This window comes from Odocoileus virginianus, chromosome 10 (genome assembly GCF_023699985.2).
Source record: "Odocoileus virginianus isolate 20LAN1187 ecotype Illinois chromosome 10, Ovbor_1.2, whole genome shotgun sequence".
In the NCBI taxonomy this organism is placed as follows: domain Eukaryota; kingdom Metazoa; phylum Chordata; class Mammalia; order Artiodactyla; family Cervidae; genus Odocoileus; species Odocoileus virginianus.
The window spans coordinates 25,469,564-25,497,444 of record NC_069683.1 but is presented as its reverse complement, the minus strand read 5'-3'; the positions used below and the strand labels follow the sequence as shown (position 1 = coordinate 25,497,444).

Here is a 27,881-nt window from a genome sequence, read left to right as displayed (position 1 = left end):
GGAAGACCCAGAGGGATCGAGTGGAGAGGGAGGTGGGAGGGGGGACCAGGATGGGGAATACATGTAAATCCATGGCTAATTCATTTCAATGTATGACAAAAACTACTGTAATGATGTAAAGTAATTAGCCTCCAACTAATAAAAATAAACGGAAAAAAATTTTTAAAAAAAGGAAGTTAATGGCATCTTAAATCTGACATTCTTGAACTGCCGTGACCAAGAAGGTTATGTCTAACGCTCAAAACCATTAAGTCCACACTCTCCTACACTCATTGGCTTTCACCACACACATCTGTTAGAGCTTACCACATGAAACTGGCTACTGATACCCCAACCTTGGACATTTTCTTACTTTGGATAAATGAGCAAAGTATTATACTCCAAGGACTCAGGAAATATACTGCATAGTCTTATCACCATCTCATGTAAATTGCCTTTCCTCTACATGATCTAAAATGCAGATAAAAGCTGAGAGAATTCATTACCATTAGACCTGCCCTGCAAGAAATGATAAAAGGTTGAAATGAAAGGACACAAAAGAGTCCATATGAAGAAATAAAAATCTTTATTTCCATATGTAGAAAAAACGTCTTTATTTCCATGTGAAGAAATAAAAATCTCAATAAAGGTAAATACATGAGAAATTTATAAAAGCTTGTATTACTCTAACAATTTTTTTGTTTGTTTCTATGTGATTTAAGAAACTAATACTTAAAAAATTGTTAGACTAAAAGCTAGTATTACTATAACTTTCATTTGTAACTCCACACTTGTTTTCTATGTAATTCAGACACTAAGGAATTCCCTGGTGGTCCAGTGGTCCATGCTCCCAACGCAAGGGGCCTGGGTTCAATCTCTAGTCAGGGAACTAGATCATGCCTGCTGCAGCTAAAGATCCTGCAAGCTGTAATGAAGATCCCATATGTGGCAACAAAGATCTTATGCGTCACAACTAAGATCCAGTGCAGCCAAATAAATAAATAAATGTTGTTAAAAATCTATGAAGTTGCTATTATTATAAAAAATTCAGAGATTTATACAATTTAAAACTACTAGTTTATTCTCTTAATATATAAAGATGCAATTTTGTAATATCAACAACTGAAAGGGGTGTCGATAGAACTATAAAGGAATAGAGTACTTAATATGTTATTGACATTAACCTGATACACATTCAAATTAAAGTGCTATAATAATAGATGCTAACTGTAATCCCTATGGTAACCAAAAAAGAAATAGCTAGAGAATATACACAAAAGGAAATGAGAAAGGAATTCAAACATCTCACCATAGAAAATCAACTAAACACAAAAGATGATGGTAATCAGGAAATGAGGGACAAAAATTTATCAGATACATGTAAAACAGATAGCAAAATGATAGAAGTTAGTTATTCCTTATCAGTAATTACATTTAAAGTCTCTCATCAAAAGACAAACACTGGAAGAATGCATAGAAAATGTGATCCAGCTTTCCTTTCGCCGCTGCGGCCGTGGCCATGAGTATGCTCAGGCTGCAGAAGAGGCTTGCCTCCAGCGTCCTTCGCTGTGGCAAAAAGAAGGTCTGGTTGGACCCCAATGAGACTAATGAAATCACCAATGCCAACTCCCGCCAGCAGATCCAGAAGCTGATCAAAGATGGGCTGATCATCCGGAAGCCTGTGACTGTCCATTCCCGGGCTTGATGCCGGAAAAACACCTTGGCTCACCGGAAGGGCAGGCATATGGGTATAGGTAAGCGAAAGGGTACTGCCAATGCTCGAATGCCTGAGAAGGTAACCTGGATGAGGAGGATGAGAATTCTGCACCGGCTGCTCAGACGATACCGTGAATCTAAGAAGATTGACCACCACATGTATCACAGCCTGTACCTGAACGTGAAGGGTAACGTGTTCAAAAACAAACGGATTCTCATGGAACATATCCACAAGCTGAAGGCAGACAAGGCTCACAAGAAGCTTCTGGAGGACCAGGCTGAGGCCCAGAGGTCTAAGACCAAGGAAGCCCGCAAGCACCGGGAAGAGCGGCTCCAGGCCAAGAAGGAGGAAATCATCAAGACTCTGTCCAAGGAGGAAGAGACCAAGAAATAAAGTTCTCCCCCTCTTCTCTGTACATAGTGGCCTTGGCAATTGCATAGATCACTCATTCAATAAAAGACAAGCCTCTAAAAAAAAAAAACCAAAATGTGATCCAACTAATTTATGCTATCTACAAGAGACTAACTTTAGATCTAAAGACACAAATATGTTAAAATTAAAAAGTGGAAAAAGATATTCCATCAAAATAACCAATCAACCAACCAACCAACCAAACAAAAAAGTGGACTTTAAATTTTAAAAAGTTACAATAGACATAGAAAGACATTATATATTCATAAAACATTCAATAAAGAAAAAGATAACAATCATAAACATTTATGAACCAAATGACAGACCATCAAAATATATGAAGCAAAAATGGACAGAATTGAGGTGATAAAATAGTTGTACAATAACAGTTGAAGACTTCAACACCTCATTCTCAAAAACAGAATAACCAGACAGAAGATAACCAAGGAAATAGAGGAGACTGGAATAACACAGTAAACAACTTAGATCTAACAGATTAAATAGAACACTCTATCCCAAAACAAAATATACATTCTTCCTCAAGTGCACATTGGACATTTTTCCAGGACAGACCACATGCTAGGCAATTAAGCTGCAATAGATTTTGATTGCATTCAAAGTATCCTCTCTGATCACAGTGGGAAGAAGAAATCAGTAACAGGAGGAAAACTAGAAAACCCATATATTTGTGGAAATTAAACAACAAACTCTTAAACAACTGTGATTAAAGAAATCACAAGGAAAATTAGAAAATAAAGAAGGACAAATGAAAACAAATACAACATACCAAAACTGATGGGATGCAGCAAAAAACATGCTAATGGGGACATTTATAACTATAAATGCTTACATTAAAAACAAGAAAGATCTCAAATCAACAACCTAACTTTACACTTGATAAAGAGAAGAACAAACTAAACCCAAAGTTAGCCAGAGAAAGAAAATAATGAAGATCAGAGCAGAGATAAATAAAATAGAGAACAGAAAAACAATAGCGAGGGCTTCCTGGTGGCTCAGTGGTAAAAAACAGCCTGCCAATGTGGGAGACACAGGTTCGAGGCATGGGTTTAATCCCTAATCTCGGAAAATTCCACAGGCCGTGGAGGAACTAACCCCATGCACCACAGCTACTAACCCTGTGCTCTAGAGTTTGTGAGCTGCAACTACTGAAGCCCATGCACCCTAGAGCCCACGCTCCACAATAGAATCCACTGCAGTGAGACACTGTGCACCACAATGAGAGGGTAGCCGCTGCTCTACACAACTTGACAAAAGCCCACACAGAAACAAAGACCCAACACAGCCAAAAATAAATTTTAAAATTTTAGAAAAGAAAAACAGAGAAAATCAGTGAAATTAAAATTTAGTTCTTTGAAAAATTAACAAAACTGACAAACCTTTACCTAGATGGACTAGGCTTAACTGGTGACTATACGGTAAAGAATCTGCCTGCAGGAGGCAGACCTGAGTTCGATCCCTGGAACGGGAAGATCCCCTGGAGGAGGGCATGGTAACTTACTCCAGTATTCTTGCCTGGTGAATCCCCACGGACAGAGGAGCCTGGAGGGCCTCAGTCCATGGGGTTGCAAAGAGTCAGACATGACTGAGCAACTAAACACAGGAAAGATGGACTAAGAAAAAAAGAAAAGGCTCAAAGTTTGAAAGTGCTCAAATTTAAAAAATGCAAGTGGGGACATTACTACTGATTCTGAAGAAATAGTAAATATTATAAGAGTACTTTGGACTGCAAGGAGATCCAACCAGTCCATCCTAAAGGAAATCAGTCCTGGGTATTCACTGGGAGGACTGATGTTGAAGCTGAACCTCCAATACTTTGGCCACCTGATGCGAAGAACTGACTCATCTGAAAAGACCCTGATGCTGGGAAAGATTGAAGACAGGAGGAGAAGGGGACAACAGAGGATGAGATGGTTGGATGACATCATTGACTCAATGCACATGAGTTTGGGTAAACTGTGGGAGTTGGTGATGGACAGGGAGGCCTGCAGGTTGTAGTTCATGGGGTCGCAAAGAGTCGGACATGCCTGAGCGACTGAACTGAACTGATGAAAGCACTATGAACAAAAAAAAAAAGAGTACTATGAACAATTATATGCCAACAAATTGGGTAACCAAGATGAAATGGAGAATTCCTAGAAATGCAAAACCTACCAAATAACAGAGAAACAGAAAAATCTAATTGACCTATAGCTATTAGGACTTCCCTGATGGCTCAGACAGTAAAGCGTCTGCCTACCACGACGGAGTTGTGGGTTCAACCCCTGGGTCAGGAAGATCTCCTGGAGAAGGAAATGGCAACCCACTCCAGTATTCTTGCCTGGAAAACCCCATGGACGGAGGAGCCTGGGAGGCTACAGTCCATGGGGTCGCAAAGAGTCAGACACGACTAAGTGACTTCACTTTAGCTTTAGCTTATAACTATTAAGGAGACTGAATCTGTAATACAAAAAACTCCCAACACAGAAAAGCCCTGAGCCTGATCAAACATTTAAAGAAGAATTAACAGCAATCCTCCTCAAACTTTTCCAAAGAGTTGAAAAGGAAGGAACACTTCCTAACTCATGCTTTTAAGCCAGTATTACCTTGATACCAGAGCCAGATGAAAAAACATATCAGAAAAAGAATACTATAGACCAATACCCCTAAAGAACAGTGATGCAATATTTCTCAAAACAAAAACCAAAACACTAGCCACCTGAATTCAAACGTATATTAAAAGGATCATACACCATGATCAAGTAGGATTTATCCTTGGGATAAGAGAAGAGTCCAACAGACAAAAAGTCAATCAATGCAATAAACCACATTAACACAATGAAGGAGGAGAAAAGCACACAATCATCTCAACTTATGAAATAAAAAGGAAATGACAAAATTTAATACCCTTTCATGATTAAAAAAAAACTCAAAAAACCAGGAAAAGAAGGAAACCACCTCAACATAAAAAAAGCCACATTTGAAAACCCCATATGAACATAATACTCAATGGTAAAGGACTGAAAGCTTTTTCTCTAAGGTTAGGAAGAAAGCAAGGATGCCCACTTTTACAGCTTCTACTCAACACAGTATTGGAAGCCTTAGTCAAAGCAATGAGGCAAGAAAATCCAGTTTGGAAAAGAAAATGTAGAATTATCTGTCTGCAGGTCTTATATGTACAAAACCCTAAAGACTCCACCAAAAAATTGAATAAACGAATTTAGCAAAGTAGTAAGATACAGTCACACCAAAATCAGTTGCATGTTCAATACAATGAACAACCCAAAAATGAAATTAAGAAAACAGTTACATTTACAGTAGCACTAACAAGAATAAAATACATAGAAATTAACTCCACCAAGGAGATAAAAGACCTGTATAATGAAAACTACAGTGCCAAAAGAAATTAAATTAAATAAAACATAAAAAATGTAAACACATCCTATGTGCTGGGATTGGAAAGCTTCATGTTAGTAAGATGTCAATACTATCCAAAGTTTTCCATAGATTCAATGTAATCTCTATCAGAATTCCAATTATATTTTTCCAGAAATAGAAAAACTCATCCTAAAATTCAAATGGAAACTCAAGGAACCCCAAACAGTCAAATAATCTTGAAAAAGAAGAAAAAAGCTCGGGGATTCACATGTCCTGATTTCAAAACTTACGGGAAAGCTCTAGGAATCAAAACAGTGTAGTACTAGCATAAAGAAAGACACATGGGCCACTGGAACAAAATAAAGAGCCCAAAAAATAAGCCTTCTCACATAGTCAAATATTTTTGACAAGGGTGCCAAGATCATTCAATGGGGAAAGAACAGTTTTTCCAACCAAAGGTTCTAGAAAAACTGGATACACACATGCAAAAGAATGAAGCTAAACCCTTATCTAACACCATATACAAAAATGAACTCAACTAAAACACCCAAGTAACCTGTTAATAAAGCAAAACCATGTTTATTAGAATTCACTGCAATAACTGAGGACACTACCTTGACAGAGTCTTCAGTTCAGTTCAGTCGCTCAGTCGTGTCCGACTCTTTGTGACCTCACGGATTGTAGCATGCCAGACCTCCCTGTCCATCACCAACTCCCAGAATTTACTCAAACTCATGTCCATTGAGTCAGTGATGCCATCCAACGATCTCATCCTCTGTCGTCCCCTTCTCCTCCTGCCCTCAATCTTTCCCAGCATCAGGGTCTTTTCAAATGAGTCAGCTCTTCGCATCATGTAGCCAAATTATTGCAGTTTCAGCTTCAACATCAGTCCTTCCAATGAACACCCAGGACTGATCTCCTTTAGGATGGACTGGTTGAATCTCCTTGCAGTCCAAGGGACTCTCAAGAGTCTTCTCCAATACCACAGTTGAAAAGCATCAATCCTTCGGCAGTCAGCTTTCTTTATAGTCCAACTCTCACATCCATATGCAACTACTGAAAAAACCATAGCCTTGACTAGACAGACCTTTGTTGGCAAAATAATGTCTCTGCTTTTTAATATGCTGTCGAGGTTGGTCATAACTTTTCTGCCAAGGAGTAAGCGTCTTTTAATTTCATGGCTGCAATCACCATCTGCAGTGATTTTGGAGCCCCAAAAAAACAAAGTCAACCACTGTTACCCCATCTATTGGCTATGAAGTGATGGAACCAGATGCCATGATCTTAGTTTTATAAATGTTGAGTTTTAAGCCAACTTTTTCACTCTCCTTTTTCACTTTCATCAAGAGGCTCTTTAGTTCTTCTTCGCTTTCTGCCGTAAGGGTGGTGTCATCTGCATATCTGAGGTTATTGATATTTCTCTTGGCAATCTTGATTCTAATTGTGCTTCATCCAGCCCAGCATTTCTCATGATGTACTCTGCATATAAGTTAAATAAGCAGGGTGACAATATACAGCCTTGATGTACTCCTTTTCCTATTTGGAACCAGTCTGCTGTTCTATGTCCAGTTCTAACTGTTGCTTCTTGACCTGCATACAGGTTTCTCAAGAGGCAGGTCAGGTGGTCTGGTAGTCCCACCTCTTTCAGAATTTTCCACAGTTTATTGTGATCCACACAGTCAAAGGCTTTGGCATAGTCAATAAAGCAGAAGATGTTTTTCTGGAACTCTTGCTTTTTCGATGATCCAACAGATGTTGGCAATTTGATCTCTGGTTCCTCTTGCCTTTTCTAAATCCAGCTTGAACATCTGGAAGTTCATGGTTCATGTATTGCTGAAGCCTGGCTTGGAGAATGTTGAGCATTACTTTACTAGCGTGTGAGATGAGTGCAATTGAGTGGTAGTTTAAGCATTCTTTGGGATTGAAATGAAAACTGACCTTTTCCAGTCCTGTGGCCACTGCTGAGTTTTCCAAATTTGCTGGCATATTGAATGCAGCACTTTCACAGCAACATCTTTTAGGATTTGAAATAGCTCAACTGGAATTCCATCACCTCCACTAGCTTTGTTCATAGTCATGCTTCCTAAGGCCCACTTGATTTCACATTCCTGGATGTCTGGCTCCAGGAGAGTGATCACACCATCATGATTATCTGGGTCATGAAGATCTTTTTTGTACAGTTCCTCTGTGTATTCTTGCTACCTCTTCTTAATATCTTCTGCTTCTGGTAGTTCCATACCATTTCTGTCCTTTACTGAGCTCATCTTTGCATGAAATGTTCCCTTGGTACCTCTGATTTTCTTTAAGAGAGCTCTAGTCTTTCCCATTCTATTGTTTTCCTCTATTTATTTGCACTGACCTCTGAGGAAGGCTTTCTTATCTCTCCTTGCTATTCTTTGGAACTCTGCATTCAGATGGGTATATCTATCCTTTTCTCCTTTGCTTTTCACTTCTCTTCTTTTCACAGTTATTTGTAAGGCCTCCTCAGACAGCCATTTTGCTTTTTTGCATTTCTTTTTCTTGGGGATGGTCTTGATCCCTGTCTCCTGGACAATATCATGAACCTCCATCCACAGTTCATCAGGCACTCTGTACATCAGATCTAGGCAGAGTCTTAGCAGTATCTCAAAAGGGAAAAGTTAAAATTGGGTTATGTAAAAAGTTATGGGACCTATGTATTTTGGGAAATTCAATAAGACACTCTTAATTTACATTGGCAATAAGAATATATGAAACTTCTACTTTTCTACAAGTTCATAAAATAAGGAAGAAATCTGGTTTTATTTTGCTTCATATGGTACCCAGTTCTAATAGCATTTCTTGAAAAATCTACTTTTCCCCACAGATTTGAAAAGCCACCTTTCAGTTCAGTTCAGCTCAGTTGCTCAGTTGTGTCCAACTCTTTGAGACCCCATGGACTGCAGCATTCCAAGCCTCCCTGTCCATCACCAACTCCCAGAGCTTACTTAAACTCATGTCCATTGAGTCAGTGATGCCAACTAACCATCTCATCCTCTGTCGTCCCCTTCTCCTCCTGCCTTCAATCTTTCCCAGCACCAGGGTCTTTTCAAATGAGTCAGTTCTTCGCATCAGGTGGCCAAAGTACTGGAGTTTCAGCTTCAACATCAGTCCTTCCAATGAATATTCAGGACTGATTTCCTTTAGGATGGACTGGTTGGATCTCCTTGCAGTCCAAGGGACTCTCAAGAGTCTTCTCCAACACCACAGCTCAAAAGCATCAGTTCTTTGGTGCTCAGCTTTCTTTATAGTCCAACTCTCACATCCATACATGACTACTGGGAAAACCATAGCCTTGACTAGATGGACCTTTGTCAGCAAAGTAATATCTCTGCTTCTTAATATGCTGTCTAGGTTGGTCATAACTTTTCTTCCAAGGAGCAAACGTTTCTTTTAATTTCATGGCTGCAGTCACCATCTGCAGTGATTTTGGAGCTGAAGAAAATAAAGTCTGTCACTGTTCCCATTGTTTCCCCATCTATTTGCCATGAAGTGATGGGACCAGATGCCATGATCTTAGTTTTCTGAATGTTGCATTTTAAGCCAACTTTTTCACTCTCCTCTTTCACTTTCATCAAGAGGCTCTTTAGTTCTTTGCTTTATGCTATATGGGTGGTGTCATCTGCATATCTGAGATTACTGATATTTCTCCTGGCAATCTTGATTCCAGCTTGTGCTTCATCCAGTATAGCATTTCTCATGATGTACTCTGCATATAAGTTAAATAAGCAGGGTGACAATATACAGCCTTGACATACTCCTTTCCCGAGCTGGAACCAGTCTGTTGTTTCATGTTCAGTTGTAACTATTGCTTCCTGACCTGCATACAGATTTCTCAGGAGGCAGATCAGGTGGTCTGGTATTACCATTCACTAATTATTTCATGTATTTGGATCTATTTCTGGACTCTGTTATATTCTATCTGTTCAAGTGTACTACCAAGCTATTTCAATCACTGCAGCTTTAAAATATGTTTAAGATTTTAGTGTGGCTCTCTCATCCTCTTTCTTTTCAAAACTTTCCCAGCCACTTTTTTCAAGTTTATTTCCACATAAACCTTAGAATCAGCTAAGTATCCCAAATACACAAGTGGTATTTTAAACTGGACTATATTAAACTTACTGATTAACTTAAGGATTCCGATAACTTTCGACTATTGATGCTCTCTATTCAAAACAAGGTATGACTTTATGTTCTGAAATATGCTTGGAAGTTTAAATTGTATTCGGAATTTACCTGTTTTTTCCTCTCCACAGACAGGTTTCTTTATTTCAGACCTGTCCCTCATGTAACCCAACTCTGGTTTTACTCCCATTTCTACACAACCTTGTCGATCTGTCTGGCCTCAAAATTCCTATCGTAGACATATCCTCTCTACTATGTGAATTCTCATTCTGACATGTTGTCTCCAAGTTCCTGTTTCAAAACTGCCTAACACTGAGAAGAAGCGCCATCTCGATTAAGCTTTCAGTTTTTAGCTATTAAAAGTACCTTGCTGGAAAGGCAAGAGAAGCACTATTAAAAATGCTTCTATATGGATAAGATAATCAGATTTTTTTTTAATATTTGGTTATAATATGTAATAATAGCCTAGGAAAATATGGTACTATTCTGAGGTTTCATTTCTTAAAAAATACTTTGACTCTTCTATAATACATAATGTGTTTTTCAGAGATGAAATAATTCACAATAGTTTCCAGAGTTATCCTTTGCTATCTTCTTATTAGAAAGCCTGGAAAAAAAAATGGATATTCCGTTTTCTGGAAGCCCAAATGTTATTAACAGTTTTAGTTGTAATTTTCTGGACACTCTCTAAAATGATGCACCATTCTCCAAATATTATACTTTGGAAATTTAAAAATTAGCTTTGTAAGTAAGGATTAAAATACATTTTTAAATAAAATGATAATCAGAGGAGGAAATACTCACCTTTTGCCATTTAAGTTCTTGTGTCTCCATCATAATTTTACCAATTTGCTCTTCATACTGAGTTTCTGCTTCCTAAGTCAAAAAGAAGAAAAATGCTAGTAAATGAGGACTTGAAAATTTCCAGTTTTGATTCTAAAGAGAAAGAGATCTAAAGAGATAAAAAAATGACATCCTCCCACTATTACAACAAGAAAAAAAAGTTAGAAATTTTGCAAGTTAAATAGTTAAATCCATCAGAGAACTGAGGTCCCGTATCAACCAAGTAATCCAAAATCTGGATTGAGACAGGTGCCTGCAGGGAGAAAAGAACCACGGCATTTGCTTACCTGGGACATAAGCCACAGAGTACTGATAAGAAAACTCAGCTACAAGTCCTTAATACATTTCTAAAGGCAGACCACGGGCTGGTGTAAGAAGATAATCTCCTGATGGCTCGAGAAATAAGGAGGTTAATGCTTTCTGACAGGTTTTTCTTCAGTGAAACCCACCAGGTGCTTACAGAGAAGGAAGGAAAGAATCTGAGAAAACTTTCCCCCTGTGGTACTGGCTGGGGAGGAGAAGAGCAGTCACAAGCCATCTTCCCTAAATCTCCTACAGACCAAAAGCTTAATCTGCAGGGGAAAGGACAAGCAAAAGCACATCTAAGGACACTAGTGGAAAACCTCTGTAGCTAGGAAAAGGAATCAGCCGACAACACTAAAAACTCACTTAGACAAGACTATCTTTCTTATCTCCTCGAAAGAACAAAACCCTCATCTATGGGGGGAAAGGCAATAAAAACAGTAGCATGAGAGCAGTTGTGGAAACCCACTGAAGCTGAGAGAAGGCTAGAAAGATAAAATAACAGTTCTATCACTGGGGCAGGGGAAGGAATACATGCTAGGCCTACCATTAAATACTGAAGAGGGATCAGAATTCTAGTGAAGGCTTCACCTTGAAAATCAGGTTCACCAAAGACTGAGGGCTTAATAGAAACATCAGAAAATGCTCCTATTCCCTACCTGACACCACCACCCAACTCATTAGGGTCAAGTTAAAAACAGTAAGATATAGCTGGAAGAGCTGCAAAGACAGACCCGCTCTGGGAAGCAGCACAAACAGACCCAAAATCAAGAGAGGAAGTCTAAAGTCAACCAGGAAGCAATTATTTAGAAAAACTCTGATTTTGTTTAAAATATTGTAATACTCTTGAATTTGTCCACACAATAAACACAAGTATCACTAGAAAAATCTGAAGCTTCTATTGGAAACTTTGACAAGTAGACTTGAAAGGGGACTGGTGAGTGTTAAAGGACTGTCACCACACACACACACTCATCACACACACACACACACACTCACACACAGCTCTTCTGCAAATACTGAGAGGTTTTCTTGTTTGTTTTGCTCCCAGGTATTTTAGGCTATCTCTGTCAGACAAAGCACGAGCTGATCACTAAGCTAAGAACATGACACACATGACAAAAACTGAAGACTTAAAATTATTTCAGAAAAGTCAGTAAACAAACAATGACAAAAACAAGCAGCAACCTGTAGAGAAGGAGGAATCTTATTTCCAGAGTTGTTACATACTCAAAATTCCCATCTCCATTTCTCAACAAAAAATTACAAGGCATCCAGGTAAACAGAAGAGTGATTCATACACAGGAAAAAAACCAAACAATTTAATAGTAACTGTTCCTGAGCAAATGCAGACAATGGACCTACACAGACTTTAAATCAATAATTTTAAATATCTGCAAAATGCTAAAAGAAACCATGTACAGAAGTTCTATAGCCATTAAAAAGTTAAGGCAATGCTACAAATAAGTTTATGGTCATAAATGTGACAACTTACAGAGACGGACCAATTATTCCAAAACAACAAACTACCAAACCTCAACTAAGGAGATAAACAAAATCTTCAACAGCTCAATAACCATAAATTCAAAAAGAAATTTCTTTCTTAGGAAACAGCTTTTCTTTAAGTGTGAACATTTAGGCTATGCCATGCATATTAGAAATATTTATTTTTGATACTCTGTACTTAATCAAACCAAGAAACCCTCTGAAAGAGTGATTAATATTGTATTAGATAATAAGAAAAACTGAATTGGGCCATTTCGTAGGAGGTGTATTATGAGTTTGAAAAGGAGAATAAAAGTACCCAGTTTCAGTTTTGGCTACTTAGACAAGAGCCTGCTATATATACTATGTCCCTAAATCTGTTCAGGGTCAAGAATTGAAGAGGCCTGACCAACACACAGTCCATCGTGTAAAACTACAGCCTGAAGCAAGTACTTTAAAAAAAGCATGTCACTTTCTAAAGGTTATAAAGAGTAAATAAACCAGCAAATTACTCCTCTTTTATTGTTTTTGTAAAAACAATAAAATCCTTGTAGTCCTAAGGCAGCTAATAAAAAATAAACACTTTAAGGTTTAGTTTTTAAAACCTTTTTTAAGGTTCTATATTCTTGGATATTTTATTGAAGTTACATATGGGATTGCCTTACCAAATTTATCATATTTTTTCTCATTGACAATTTAATAAAAATTTTTATTAATGATTTTTGAAAATTGCCTGAAGAATGAATAAAAGTGAGAAGTTCAAATAAAATGTAAATAATAATTTTTAATAAAAAGCAAGAAGTTATATTAAAATCCTAACATAGTAGGAGTATATTATAATGTTATCTTTCAGCAATGTGGATAACACTCATTTTCCCAGTTTTCCATGTAGTTCAAGATAGAGAGTCTACAAATCATTATAATGGAAAAAGGGTTATGACAGCACAACTAATTTTATGGGGAACTGAATGCTGCTTAATGTTATTTACCACGTTGCATGCATGTTCAGTTGGTCAGTTGTATATGACTTTTTTGACCCCATGGACTGTAGCCCACCAGGCTCCTCTGTCCATGGGAATATCCCGGCAAGAATTACACCATTAATTACCCAGTTTCCTTCCTACTAATTTCCTTAGCAAATCATTGTTTTGTTTTGTTTTTTTGGCTGCACCCCACCAAAAAGTCAAATGACCCAAAAATGAAGGAAAAAAAGAGGCAACAAAAACAGATCTACAGGTCCATATATTCGAGTTTATAGATATTGTTGTTATTCAGTCACTAAGTCGTGTCCAATTCTTTGCAACCCCATATACTGCATCATGCCAGGCTTCCCTGTCCTTCACTATCTCCCAGAGTTTGCTCAAACTCACACCTATTGAGTCAATGACTCAATATCCAACCATCTTATCCTTTGTCGCTCCCTTCTCCTGCCCTCAATCTTTCCCAGCATCAGGGGTCTTTTCCAATGAGTCAGCTCTTCCCATCAGGTAGTATTAGAGCTTTAGTCTGATGAATATTCAGAGGATTTCCTTTAGGATTGACTGGTTTGATCTCCTGGCTGTCCAACTCTCAAGAGTCTTCTCCAGCACCACAGCTTGAAAGCATCAATTCTTGCCTTCTTTATGGTCAAACTCTCACATCCATACATGACTACTGGAAAAACCATAGCTTTAGCTATACGAACCTTTGTTGGCAAAGTGATGTCTCTGCTTTTTAATATGTTATCTAGATTTGTCACAGCTTTCCTTCCAAGGAGCAAGCGTCTTTTAATTTCATGGCTGCAGTCACCCTCTGCAGTGATTTGATTTTGGAGCCCAAGAAGATAAATTTGTTACTGTTTCCACTTTTTCCCCATCTATTTTCCATGAAGTGGTAGGGCTGGATGCCATGATCTTAGTACTCTGAACGCTGAGTTTTAAGCCAGCTTTTTCACTCTCTTCTTTCACTCTTATCAGGAGCTCTTTAGTTCCTCTTTGCTTTATTCCATTAGAGTGATATCATCTGCATATCTGAGGTTGTTGATATTTCTCCCAGTAATCTTGATTCCAGCTTGTGAGTCAGCCTGGCATTTGGCAAGATGTACTCTGCATATAAGTTAAATAAGCAGGGTGACAATATACAGCCTTGATGTACTCCTTCCCCAATTTGGAACCAGACCATTGTTCCATGTCTGATTCTAACTATTGCTTCTTGACCTGCATACAGGTTTCTCAGGAGACAGGTAAGGTGATCTGGTACTCCCATTTCTTTAAGAATTTCCCACAGTTTGTTGTTGATTCACACAGTCAAAGACTTTAGCATAGTCAATGAAACAGAAGCAGAAGTTTTTCTGGAATTCACTTGCTTTTTCTGTGATCCAACGGATGTTGGCAACTTGATCTTTTTCCTCACCTTTCCTAAATCCAGCTTGTACATCTAGATGTGCTCAGTTCACGTACTGCTGAAGCCTACCTTGAAGGATTTTAAGCATTACCTTGCTAGCACATGAAATGAGCACAACTGTGTGGTAGTTTGAACATTCTTTGGCACTGTCTTTCTTTGGGATTGGAATGAAAACTGATCGCTTCTCGGCCTTTTGGCTAAGATCAAGTGTGGAATGAAAACTGACCTTTTCCAGTCCTGTGGCCACTGCTGAGTTTTCCAAATTTGCTGGCATATTGAGTGTAGCACTTTCACAGCATCATCTTTTAGGATTTGAAAAAGCTCAGCTCGAATTCAATCACTTATACTAGCTTTGTTCATAATAATGCTTCCTGAGGCCCACTTGACTTCACGTTCCAGGATGTTTGGCTCTAGATGAGTGACCACACCATCAGAGTTTGTGGTTTAGTTGCTAAGTCATATCTGACTCTTTGTGACCCCATGGATTGTAGCCCACCAGGCTCCTCTGTCCATGGGATTCTCCAGGCAAGAATACTGGAGTGGGTTGCCATTTCCTTCTCCAGGGAATCTTCCTGACCCAGGGACTGAACCCATGTCTCCTGCATGCAGGGAGATTCTTTACCACCTGAGCCACCAGTAAAGCTTATCTGGGTCATTAAGACCTTTTTTGCATAGTTCTTCTGTGTATTCTGCCACCACTTCTTAATATCTTCTGCTTCTCTTAGGTCCTTGCTGTTTCCGTCCTTTACTGTGCCTATCTTTGTAGGAAATGTTCCCTTGGTATCTCCAATTTTCTTGAAGAGATCTCTAGTCTTTCCCATTCTATTGTTTTTCCCCATTACTTTGCATCATTCACTTAAGGTTTTCTTATCCCTCCTTGGTATTCTCTGGAACTCTGCATTCAGTTGGGTATATCTTTCCCTTTCTCCCCTCCCTTTCATTTCTCTTCTTTTTTCAGCTATTCGTAAGGCCTCCTCAGACAACCATTTTGCCTTCTCACATTTCTTTTTCTTGGGGGTGGTTCTGGTCACTGCTTCCTACACAATATTACAAACCTTCAGGCATTCTGTCTACCAGATCTAATCTCTTGATTCATCACCTCTACTGTATAATCATAGGTGATTTAAGTCATACCTGAATGGCCTATTGGTTTTCCCTACTTTCTTCAATTTAAGCGTGAATTTTTAAATAAGAAACTCATGATCTGAGCCACAGTCAGCTCCCGATCTCTTTTTTGCTAACTCTGTAGAGTTTCTCCATCTTCGGCTGCAAAGAATATAATCAATCAGATTTAAATACTGACCCTCTGGTAATGTCCATGTGTAGAGTCATCTCTTGTGTTGTTGGAAGAGGGTGTTTGCTATGACCAATGTGTTCTCCTGGCAAAACTCAGCCTTTGTGCTGGTTCATTTTGTACTCCAAGGCCAAACTTGCCTGTTATTCCAGATATCTCTTGACTTCCTACTTGTGTATTCCAATCCCCTATGATGAAAAGGGTATCTTTTTTTAGTGTTAGTTCTACAAAGTCTTGTAGGTCTTCACAGAACCGTTCAACTTCAGCTTCTTTGGCCCTAGTGGTTGGGGCATAGACTTGGATTACTGTGATGTTGAATTGTTTGCCTTGGAAATGAACAGAGATCATTCTGTTGGTTTTGAGATAGCACCCAAGTACTGCATTTCAGACTCTTCTGTTGACTATAAGGGCTACTCCAATCCTTCTAAGGGATTCTTGCCCACATTAGTAGATATAATGGCCATCTGAATTATTATCACCCATTCCTGTCCATTTTAGTTCACTGATTCCTAAAATGTCAATGTTCACTCACACTATCTCCTGCTTCACCATATCCAATTTATCTTGATTCATGAACCTAACTATTCTAGGTTCCTATGCAATACTGCTCTTTATAGCCTCAGATTTTACTTTCACCACCAGACACATCAACAGCTAAGTGTCATTTCCACTTTGGCCCAGACACTTCATTCTTTCTGCAGCTATTTCTCCGCTCTTCCCCAGTGGCATATTGGACACCTACCAACTTGGGGGCTCATATTCTGGAGTCATATCTTTTTGCTTTTTCATACTGTTCATAGATATATATACTATATATAGATCTAGACTTTAAATATATGAAACTATATGCAAGAAACTATATGACAATATCAATTTCAGCAGAGGAATGAAAGTTATAAAAGAAGAACCAAATGAAAATATTAGGACTGAAAATATAAGAAAGAAAATTAAGAACTCAATAGATTGACCTAATCAGCAAACTACATAAACTGAAAATTCATTAACTGAAAGGAAGGGGAAAAAATAACCAGACTGATATATGTACAGAAAAAGAAAAAGGAGAAGAAAAATGCAGACAAAAAAATAATAATAATTATACAGAAGATTTGAACAAGATTGACAAAGTTGACCAAATTCACTGTTATTCTATATTGCACCCAAGAAATACAGAATACATATTATATATTTTTCAAGTTCATCTCTGTTGGCCTATTCACCAAACTTGATTATATGCTTGACTAGAGAACAAAGCTCCACAAATATTAAGTGACTGAAATTATGTAAAGCTTATAATCTGACATAAAATTATCCAAAAAATCATTTTTTAAAGTTAATAAAAAGTAAAATGAAGCTCTCAAATATTTGTAGAAGTAGTAGTACACATCTAAATAAAGCACAGGTCAAAGAGTAACTTACAATGAAAATTAGAAAGCAATCTGAAATGAATGATAATAAAGATGTAGATAATATAGCTAATGACTCTACATAAAATTGTGGGATCTAACTAAAGGCATGCTAAGAGAAAAGTTTAGAGTCTTAAATGCCGTACATTAGAAAAGGAAAAAAGATGAAAACTAATCAACTAAGTACCATCTTTAGAAGTTCAAGGCAAAAAGAATAACAAATTAAACAAAGTAATGAAATAATAAAGATGAGTGGATAGTAATAAAACACAAAACAAACTTGCAACAGAGAGAATCAAAGGGGAAAATTAATTCCTTGAAAAAAACAACATAACTGATAAACCCTGAAAAAGACTGATCCGAAATTCCTACTCATTCACAACATCTCTGCATCAGTTATTTCTTCTATGAAGCTTTCCTCACTCCCCTTAATAAAATTAGACATTTCCTTGTCCAGACTCACAGTATCTTCTGCAGTCCTTTATTATTACATGGTATTATATTCTCTAAATCCTGGAATAAGTGTTCAGGAAATATTAAATGAATGATCAAATATAGTTTTGCTTGCTTACTATCTCTTTAAAATTAAAAAAAAAAGAATCATATTGATTTGCACTGTAGTATTTCTTGAACTTTCAGTTTCAATGTCTAAATTTCCTTTTACAAACTTTTTATTTTGAAATTATTTTAGACTTACAGAAGACTTATAAAGATAGTAGAGTTCATATACACCCTTTACCCAGCTTCCCTAACATTAAAATCTTACATAAGTAGGGTACATTTATCAAAGTTAAGAAAATAACATTGTTACAATATTATTGATTAGACTAAAAGGTTTCTTCACATTTCACTAGTTTTTCCACCAATATCTGTTATCAGGATATAATATGGGACACCATATTACAGTTAATCATGTCTCCTTAGATTCCTCCAATCTGTAATAATTTCTCTCTAGTTTTTCATGACCTTGTTCTGACAAACATTGATGAGATATCTTGTAGAATATTCCACATATGGTGTTTGTCTGATATACTTTCATGATTAAACTAGGTTTCAAGAAGAATACCACAGCGGTAAAGTTCCCTTCTCATCACATCATAACATGAGTACCTGATGTTCACATGAATTACTGAACCACATCAATTCTGAGGATCTTAAACTTAATCACTTAGTTAAAGTGGCATTTTCCAAGTTTCTCCACAGTCAACTATTTTTCCCTTTATATTTCCTATCTGTTAAAACTTAATCCACAATCAAGGCGAGGGAAATTAAGCTTCACTTCCTAGAGAAAAGAATATCAAGCAATTTGTAAACATGTGTAAAACCACCACAGTAACTTACTAAACAATTTGGGAAAGGTACTGCAACTATTCTATTTCTCCTTAAAGTTTCATCCACTAATTTTAGCATTCATCAGTGGATCCTGCCTGCAGTAATTATTACTGTGATGCTTTAAGGGTGGTTTCTTTAAGGGAAACCTTCTTTAAGGGAAGGTTTCCTTCCTCCTACATTTATTAATTGGAATAAAAGATTTGTCCCATCTCCCTCATTTATTTATTTAATCATTCACTTATGTTAGTAGAGTATAATGGATATTTATTTTATTCTTTGGGTTACAATCCAATACTATCATCATTTATTTTGTTGCTCAAATTCTTCCAGCTATGTTCATGGGATTTCTTCCAGGCTGGTTTCTGTACCCTTTTGACATGCTGTTTTAAGTACCTTCTTAAAGTACCTTCCAGCACTATAAGATAACCAACTCTAGAATAAGCCACTTCTTCAAGGGGTCCTGGTTCCTTTTATTAGATAATGATATTTAGAACCAAAAAGTGAGCACTATAGATGGTTCCTGCTATGGGAGTGTTGCTACCTCTATGCCCTCTCAGCATAGCCAGAAATCTATGTATATAGTCTAACCAATGTGTATACATGTCTGTATTTCTGTATCTGTCTATACTAAATGAGTTCATACTGATACCTTCAACTTTAATCCCACACCACAGAATTCATTCTAGCCTCCCCCAACACATATTATTTGTAACTTCTTCCTTCAACAGAGAAAAAAATTCTACCCAGCTCTATAACTTGCTTAATTTGTTCAACCCTAGCAAAGCTATAAGTAGTCTCAGTATTACTCCCATGAAAAATAAATCTGCCAACCAAAGAGTGTTTAATGCAAACATTTAAGCATTTTTGTCTTCAGCCTTACAGTATCAACTCAACATGACAGAGGATGAGATGGTTAGATGGCATCACCGACTTGATGGACATGAGTTTGAGCAAGGTCCAAGAGTTGGTGATGGACAGGGAAGCCTGGCGTGCTGCAGTCCTTAGGTCACAAAGGGTCGGACATGACTGAGCAACTGAACTGATCAACTTAACATACATTCTCTAAAGTTCTTAAATCAGCTTCTTCTCCCACCCACATCTTTCACTGAAGTAATGATGAAACTGTTACATATATTTTCACAGTCTGCATTCCATCCTGAAATTCTCCCCACACTCTGGTTGAATTTTTATAAAGGTTGCATATAGTATAGTTCACTGTGGTGTACAGTTTTATGGATTTTGACAGAAGCATGGAGAAGTGTTTCTACCATACACTGTACCATACAGAAGAGTCCATCACTCCTCAAAATTCTCTTATGCATTCCATTTATAGATAATCCCTATCCCATCCTTCAACACCTGGCAACTATTGATTTGTTTCCCATTCCCATAGTCTTGCCTCTTCCAGAATGTCATACAAATGCACTGCCTAGTATGAAGACTTACATATTACTTCTTCCACTTAGAAAAACTCGTTCAGTACTCATGATGTCATTTTTGAGGCTGTTTTGAGGGGAACAGGATTCTTTTAAGCACTTTAAAGTATCATGCCACTGTCTCCTGGACTGAACAATTATTATCAAGAAGTCCACTATTAATAATATTATTGTTCTTTTGAAAATAATGAATCTTTTCCCACTTCTGACTGCTTTTAAGATTTCCCATTTGTGCATTTTATTATTATTACTGAATGAAAGATTCTTCAAATTCTACAATGCTTCACAATTCTCAAAAGTTTCACATACATGATTTTGCATTGTTTTTGTTCAGTCACAAAGTCATGTCCAACAATTTGTCACCCCATGGACTGCAGCATTCCAGGCTTCTTTGTCCTTCACAATCTCCCGGAGTTTGCCCAAATTCACGCCCATCAGGTTGGTGATGCTACCCAACCATCTCATCCTCTGCCGCCCCTTCTCCTTTTACCTTCAATCTTTCCCAGCATCAAGGTCTTTTCCAGTGAACTGGCTCTTCGCATCAGGTGGTCCAAGTATTAGAGGTTCAGCTTCAGCATCAGTCCTTTCAACGAATATTCAGGGTTGATTTCCCTTAGGATTGACTGATTTGATCTCCTTGCAGTCCAAGGGACTCTCAAGAGTCTTCTCCAACACCACAGTTCAAAAGCATCAATTCTTCAGCACTCGGCTTACTTTATGGTCCAACTCTCACATCTGTATGTGACTACTAGAAAAACCATAGCTTTGACTAGATGGACCTTTGTTGGCAAAGTGATAGCTCTGCTTTTTTAACACACTGTCTAAGTTTGTCATGGCTTTCCTTCCAAGGAGCAAGCGTCTTTTTCACATAACCTCATAGTAACCCTTTTTTTCACCTACCCCTGTATGTCCCTCCTCCTCCCTTTTCTATCCCTACTAGTAACCACTAGTTTGTTCTTTTTATCAATGAGTCAACTTTTCTGTTTTATTCACTAGTCTGTTGGGCTTCCCTCATAGCTCAGTTGGTAAAGAATCTGCCTACAATGCAGAAGACCCTGGTTTGATTCCTGGGTCGGGAAGATCCCCTGGAGAACAGATAGGCTACCCACTCCAGTATTCTTGGGCTTCCCTTGTGGCTCAGCTGGTAAAGAATCTGCCTGCAATGTGGGAGACCTGGGTTCGATCCCTGTGTTGGGAAGATCCCCTGGAGAAGGAAAGGCTACCCACTCCAGTATTCTGGCCTAGAGTATTCCATGGACTATACAGTCCATGGGGTCACAAAGAGTCAGACACGACTGAGCGACTTACACACACACACACACACACACACACAGTCTGTTGTAATTTTTAGATTCCACATTTAAGTGGAATGGAATTTAAGTCATATGGTATATGACTTTCTCCTAACTTATTTCATTTTGCATAATGCCTTCCAAGTTCATCTATGTTGCTGCAAATGGCAAAATTTCATTTTTTGTGGATTAGTAGTATTCCATTGTGGTATTGTAGTAGTATTCCAATGCAGGAGACCAGGGTTCAATCCCTTGGTTGTGAAGATACCCTGGAGAAGGAAATGGCTACCTACTCCAGTATTCTTGCCTGGAGAGTTTCATGAACAAAGTAGCCTGGTGGGCTACATTTGATGGGGTCGCAAAGAGTCGGACACAACTAAGCAACTAACATTTTCACTTTTAGTATTCCATTGTACATGTATTGACGAATGAATGGATGGATGGATATATGTGTGTGTGTGTGTGTGTGTGTGTGTACACCACAACTTCTTTATCCATTCATCTGCTGATGGACATTTAGATTGCTTCCATATCCTGGCAACTAAATAATGCTTCTCTGAACATCAGAATACATGCATCTGTTTGAATTAGCATTTGAGCTCTTTCAAATATATATCCAGGAGTGCGACAGCTGGGTCATATGGTAGTCCTATTTTTAGTTCTTCAAGAAATCTCCATACTGTTATCCATAGTGGCTACGTCAAATTTACATTCCCACCAACAGTGCATGAGGGTTCCCTTTTTTCCACATCCTTGCCAGCATTTGTTATTTGTGTTCTATTTGATGACAGCCATTCTGATGGGTATGAATCAGTGTGGTTTTGATTTGCACTTCCCTAATGATTAGCAATGTTGAGCATCTTTTCATGTGCCTGTTGGCCATCTGCATATGCTCCTTAGAAAAATACCTACTCAGTTCTCCTACCTATTTTTAAACAGGTTGTTTGTTTTTCTGATGTTGAGTTATATGAGCTGTTTATACATTTTGGATATTAACCCTTTATTGGTCATATCACTTGCAAATATCTTCTCCTTTACAGCAATGGTTAGAGGAACTTCTCTAGGAGAAAAAAGAAGAGGCCACAACTGGAAACAAGAAAATTAGGAAATGAAAAAGCTCATTACAGTAAAGGCAGGAAACCATCCACATACAAAGTTAGTAGGGTGCTGAAAGCCAAAAATAGCAAAATTATTTCTATCCACAATAAGCAATTAAGGGATACACAAAATGATTAGATGCAAAATATGCTATCAACAACAGCAATAATCAGGGGAGTAGAGTATAAATGTAGGGTTTTTAAAATGCATTTGAAATTAAGAGATGAGTAAATTAAAACAATCAAGAATATATATACATTGCTATACAAAAACTTCATAGTAAACCACAAACCAAAAATCTGTAACAGATATACACAAGAAAAAGAAATGCAAACATAACTCTAAAGATAGTCATCAAATCACAAAAGAATAAAGAGGAAGAAAGGCTTATAAATCAAATCCAAAACAATTAACAAAATGTCAGTAAGAACGTATATAATGATAATTACCTTAAATGTAATGAACTAAATGTTCCAACCAAAAGACATAGAGTGGATAAATGGATACAGAAACACAACCCATATATATATATATCTATAAAAGACTCACTTCAGATCTAAAGACACACATATAAACTCAAAGTGAGGGAATTGGAAAAAGGTATTACATGCAAATGGAAACCTAAAGAAAGCCAGAGAAGCAATACTTATATCAGACAAAATAGACTTTAAAATAAAGAGTAAGACCATCAGAAGAGACAAAGAATGATACTACAAAGATCAAGAGATCAAAGAAGATATAACAATTATAAATATATATGCACTTAATGTAGGAACACCTCAATATATAAGACAAATATTATTAGACATAAAAAAAGAAATCAACAGCAACACAATAATAATAGGGGACTGTACTAGAAGAGATGCTATTTTAAGCTAGTTTTATAAAAAGTTCTTTTCAATACTTATCCAAGGTATCTATTTTTTAAAGTGGAATTTCTTCTTTGTTTAATAGACTTTTGTTATATTGGTTGAAAGTAGCTTTATATATAGGATGAACACTGTGGTAATTAAATTTTCTTATTATGACAACAAATTTCAATATTTTAGAATCTTAAAACAGGGTTCATACAAGAAAAATGTTTCAGATTTTTTTTTTACTCCTACTTTTACTTTATTTCCAGGAAGTCGCCAAATTTTAGAGAGAATCTACCTTCAGTTACACGTAAGTCCTAATTACTTCATCCCTAGATCATTATTACAACGATTAAGAATTTATTTTTTTCATTTCAGAATCTGACCAACTCAAATCTAACACAGAGCTGACAACTTGTTCTGCAAATTCAGACCTACAGAGTCACAGAAATGAAATGCTTTTAAGGGTTTTTGTCCAATACAAATCTCCTGCTAAAACCAGACATCTTTTACAATTAAATACTAGATATCCCCTTTCTAAAAATCTCAGGGTTATCATTTTTAAAAACAGGGATATTTTATTATTTGAAGTCAAAATACTACATATATTTATTCTGTCACTTAATCATGTTATTTGTTTAGTCACTTAATCATTTCATCAGCATCTATCAAAACTGTAATCTTCTGAAACAGCAGTTCTTTTTTTTTTATCAGTCACAGTATCCAACTGTAATACTATCTATGCATTCCAAGGCATTCAATGCTTGCCAAATCTCTTTTATTTTTTACCTTAGTTTATAACTTCTTTTCCACCTCCAGATGTTGACTAAATTTGACCTTTTCTCTTTTACTCCATTAGCAAGGCTAGATTTCTAAATAGATTTTCTAAATAAGAAGCTATTTTGTTGTCTTTTTCTCTCCTTAAGATAAAAAAATAATGAACAAAACCAATTTCTCTGACTTAACATTTTTTTTTTTTTAATTTTTATTAGTTGGAGGCTAATTACTTTACATCATTACAGTAGTCTTTGTTATACATTGATATGAATTAGCCATGGATTTACATGTATTCCCCATCCCAGTCCCCCCTCCCACCTCCCTCTCCACCCGATCCCTCTGGGTCTTCCCAGTGCACCAGGCCCAAGCACTTGTCTCATGTACCCAACCTGATTTTAAAAAGAAACTTACCCTTCTCATTCGTAATTCTTCTAATGCTTCCAGTAAACTTGTTTTGAAATCTAATAGCTGAATAGAAAACAATGTCTCTGAAGAACTTTGAAGAGAGAAGGCAGATGATGCTGACTCAGTCTTAAAATCGTTCTCCATATTAACATTTATTTCCTGGAATATAAAAAGGTTTTAACAGAAAAAAATTTATTTAGGTTTTTCAAGTAAAAGCACAGTTACATAAAAATAAAACAACTTGCATCCCGTAACCCTCCGGTTTAACACTGAATAACAGTTTTGTCATCACTGTTATTCTGATCTTGATACACAAAACACTCAGCAACAATGATCCTATTCTATTTCTCAGTGGCTGAGGCTTTTTCTGTTACCTTAGTATCCTTGAGAACAAATTTTCTGCTCCTAAACACCCAAAGACTGAATTCCTAGTGTTACAGACAAGGCTTGGCTCAGTGCTAACCTGATCATACCAAGTCCAAGATAGATACTGTGCTTCTTAACTTTGCTTTGATATAAAGCATTTGTAAGGACAGTGTGAATACTAATTAACAGAAATGCAATCTTTAAACCCAACAAAAGTTGGGGAAGGGGGAATGTGATAACTGCCTTTTGCAAAAAACCAAGGCATTTAAACGTCTTTCTCAACCCAGAAAAAAGTATGAATCAGGCTGCAAGAAGCTTTTCTTTTAAACTTTTCATTCTAGTAACTGATTCACAAGTGGCTGCAAAGAAATGTACAATGAGTCCTATGCACCATTCACTCAGCCTCTCCTAATGTTAACATTTTATATAGTAACAGGACAATAATAAAACTGTGTATCTGACACTGGTACAACTCAGAGAGCTTATGATGATTTTACTGATTATACATATACTAGTTTGTGTATGTATCTGCATTTATAATTCTGTGAAAGTTTATTATACATATAGCTTCATTCAACTACCACTACAATGAAGATGAAGATATAGAACTGTACCATCAACACAGGCTCCCTTGTGCAGCTTCTTTGTCTCCATACCCACTACACTGATCTTTTCTCTCTCTAATTTTATTATTTCCAGAATATTATATAAATGGAATCATATATCATGCAACCCATTGAGACTGGACTATTTTCACTCATAATAATTACACTGAGATTCATCCACATTGTTGTGCGTATCAATAGTTCGTTCCTTTCTATTGCAGAGCACTATTCCACGGTATAGACATACTATGGTTTAACCATGCACTCACTGAAAGACATCTGAGTTGTTCTCAGTTTTTGGCTCTTATGAATAAAGCTGCTATGAACATTCATGTACAAGTTTCTACATGAACAAATGTCTTCATTTCTTAGGGATAAGTGTCCAAGAGTGTAACTGTTGGGCTGAATAAATATTGAGTCAATTTTCAGTTTTAAAAGAAACTGTCAAACTATTTTCCAGAGTGGTTATGCCATTTTACACCCCATTTGGCAATGTTCAAGTGTTCAGTTTCTCCAAAGCCCCACCAATATTCGGTATTATTACTACTTTTTATTTTAGCCATCCTGACAGGTATTATACTAGTAAATGTTCTTCAGAGAAAAGAGAACTAATAGAGTATATGTATAGAAAGGTTTATTTCAAGGAATTGGTTTATGTGATTGTGGGGTCTGACAAATCAAAAATTTTTAGGACAGGCCAAAAGGCTGGAGACCCAGGAAAGAGGTAATATTGCAACTCAAGTCCAAAGGCAATCTGGAAGCAGAATTCCTTCTTCCTTAGGGAACCTCAATCTTTTTTTCTTACAACCTTCAACTGATTAGATGAGGCCCATCCACATTTTAAAGGGTAATTTGCTTTACTCGAAGTCTACTGATTTAAATGTTGATCTCATCTAAAAATTATCTTCATAGATACAGACGTCTGACCAAGTATCTGGGTACTGTGACATAGCCGACTTGACAAAAAAGTTAACCATCACAATTGTGTATGTAAGGAACTTTCTAAAAGGGAAACTTCCATTCCTAAATATAATGAGCTATGTTATTTGGACTAACAGTCCAACTAAAAACAACTAACAATTCCAATTCTTTTTAAAATCTTAAAAGTATCAAAGACCTAGCCAGTGGGACTGACTGATGGATTGCATATAAGGTAAGACAAAGAGAGGAGTCAAGGATAATTGTGAAGTGTTTGGCCTGAGCACCACCTGGGTGGATTGAACAGTGCAGGGAAGACTGCAGGCTGGAGCATTTGGGGAGGCAGGGCTGGGAAGTTCAGGAGCTCGGCTTTGGACATGGATTTTGGATGTCCAAATGGAGCAGACATCAAGGTAAGTGGATATGTGCTCTGGAGCTGAGGAGTGGTTCCACAACTTGTGGTAATGCATCAAGAGATACCAGTAAGACGAGAGCAATGGGAACATATTTTATCTTCAAGTTTCCCACTATTCCCTCTTAACAGAAATGCAGTATTCCATTCCCTTTCAGTTTTCCATTCTATTGCTAATTCATGTGTTCAGGTGAAGGCTTTTAGACAAATGGTTGTTCAGAAATAACAGTTAACACTTAAAGGACACATACTACCTGCCAGGTGGGGGTCACAGCTCAAATATAATTATAACTCAATCCTCAAAACAAATCTTTCTTGGATAGGTAAAATCATCATCCCCATTTTTGCAGGTGAAGAAACTGAGGAACAGAGAGGTTAGTAAACTTCCAGAGATTTCGCAGCTAGTAAGTGGTGAAAGTAGAATTTGAAAACGGACACATTGACTCCGGAGTCCCTGCCCCAAACACTATATTGTACTGTCTTGGCAGTGCTTGGGAACCTAATGTTCTTGCATTTTAATGAAATCAAGATATCGTAGCCCTTTCAAGTTTTCAGAGATGACTAAAATAGAGTTCTGCATTACTAAATGATGTATGATGCTGTTCATGTTTTTAAATTGCCTTTATTTTAATAAAATATCAACACTTTTATTGTCTCAAGTTCCTATTAGTCTCTTTAAATCAAGGTATTTTGACTACGAATTTTATGTTGTTATAGCTTAATGATGCTCACTGATTAGGTCAACAGATTTTTTTTCTCTTGGCTGTAAGGCCCAGCATGCAGGATCTTAAGTTTCCCGACCAGGAAATCAAACCCGCACCCCCTGCAGCAGAAGCACAGAGTCTTAAACACTGGATCTCCAGGGAAGACCAAGGTCAATAGAATTTTAAAGTTTACCAAACCCAACTCTGTGGTTATGAAGTTACTGGCAGGAGAATACAAAAAAGGAATCTAAGTTTCTTCCTGAATTTGACTTCTCTGCTCACAAATATTTTTCTGTTGTGAAACTTGAGAGAGACTGAAAAGGTGAGCAAAGGGTTGGAATCTACTT

The 27,881-nt window shown here is 37.2% G+C and overlaps 2 protein-coding genes across 2 annotated transcripts in view; one reads left to right on the top strand and one right to left on the bottom strand.

Moving 5' to 3' along the window:
* CCDC73 (coiled-coil domain containing 73) overlaps positions 1 to 27,881 on the bottom strand; it is a 151,990-nt gene that overhangs the window by 88,106 nt on the left and 36,003 nt on the right. Inside the window, exons 2-3 of the mRNA XM_020911278.2 lie at positions 24,536 to 24,688; positions 10,430 to 10,501 (exon numbers count right to left, since the gene is read on the bottom strand). Of these exons, the coding sequence (XP_020766937.2) occupies positions 10,430 to 10,501; positions 24,536 to 24,673 (210 nt within the window). The 5' untranslated portion in view covers positions 24,674 to 24,688. The remainder of the gene's footprint in view (positions 1 to 10,429; positions 10,502 to 24,535; positions 24,689 to 27,881) is intronic.
* LOC110148978 (large ribosomal subunit protein eL19-like) lies at positions 1,477 to 2,111 on the top strand. Its single transcript, XM_070472857.1, has one exon. The coding sequence runs from the start codon at positions 1,724 to 1,726 to the stop codon at positions 2,087 to 2,089; it is 366 nt and encodes a 121-aa protein (XP_070328958.1). The 5' UTR covers positions 1,477 to 1,723; the 3' UTR covers positions 2,090 to 2,111.

Bases quoted from the DNA above. Each gene is read 5' to 3' on its own strand.
- LOC110148978 (XM_070472857.1), top strand. From the start codon at position 1,724: ATGGGTATAGGTAAGCGAAAGGGTACTGCCAATGCTCGAATGCCTGAG.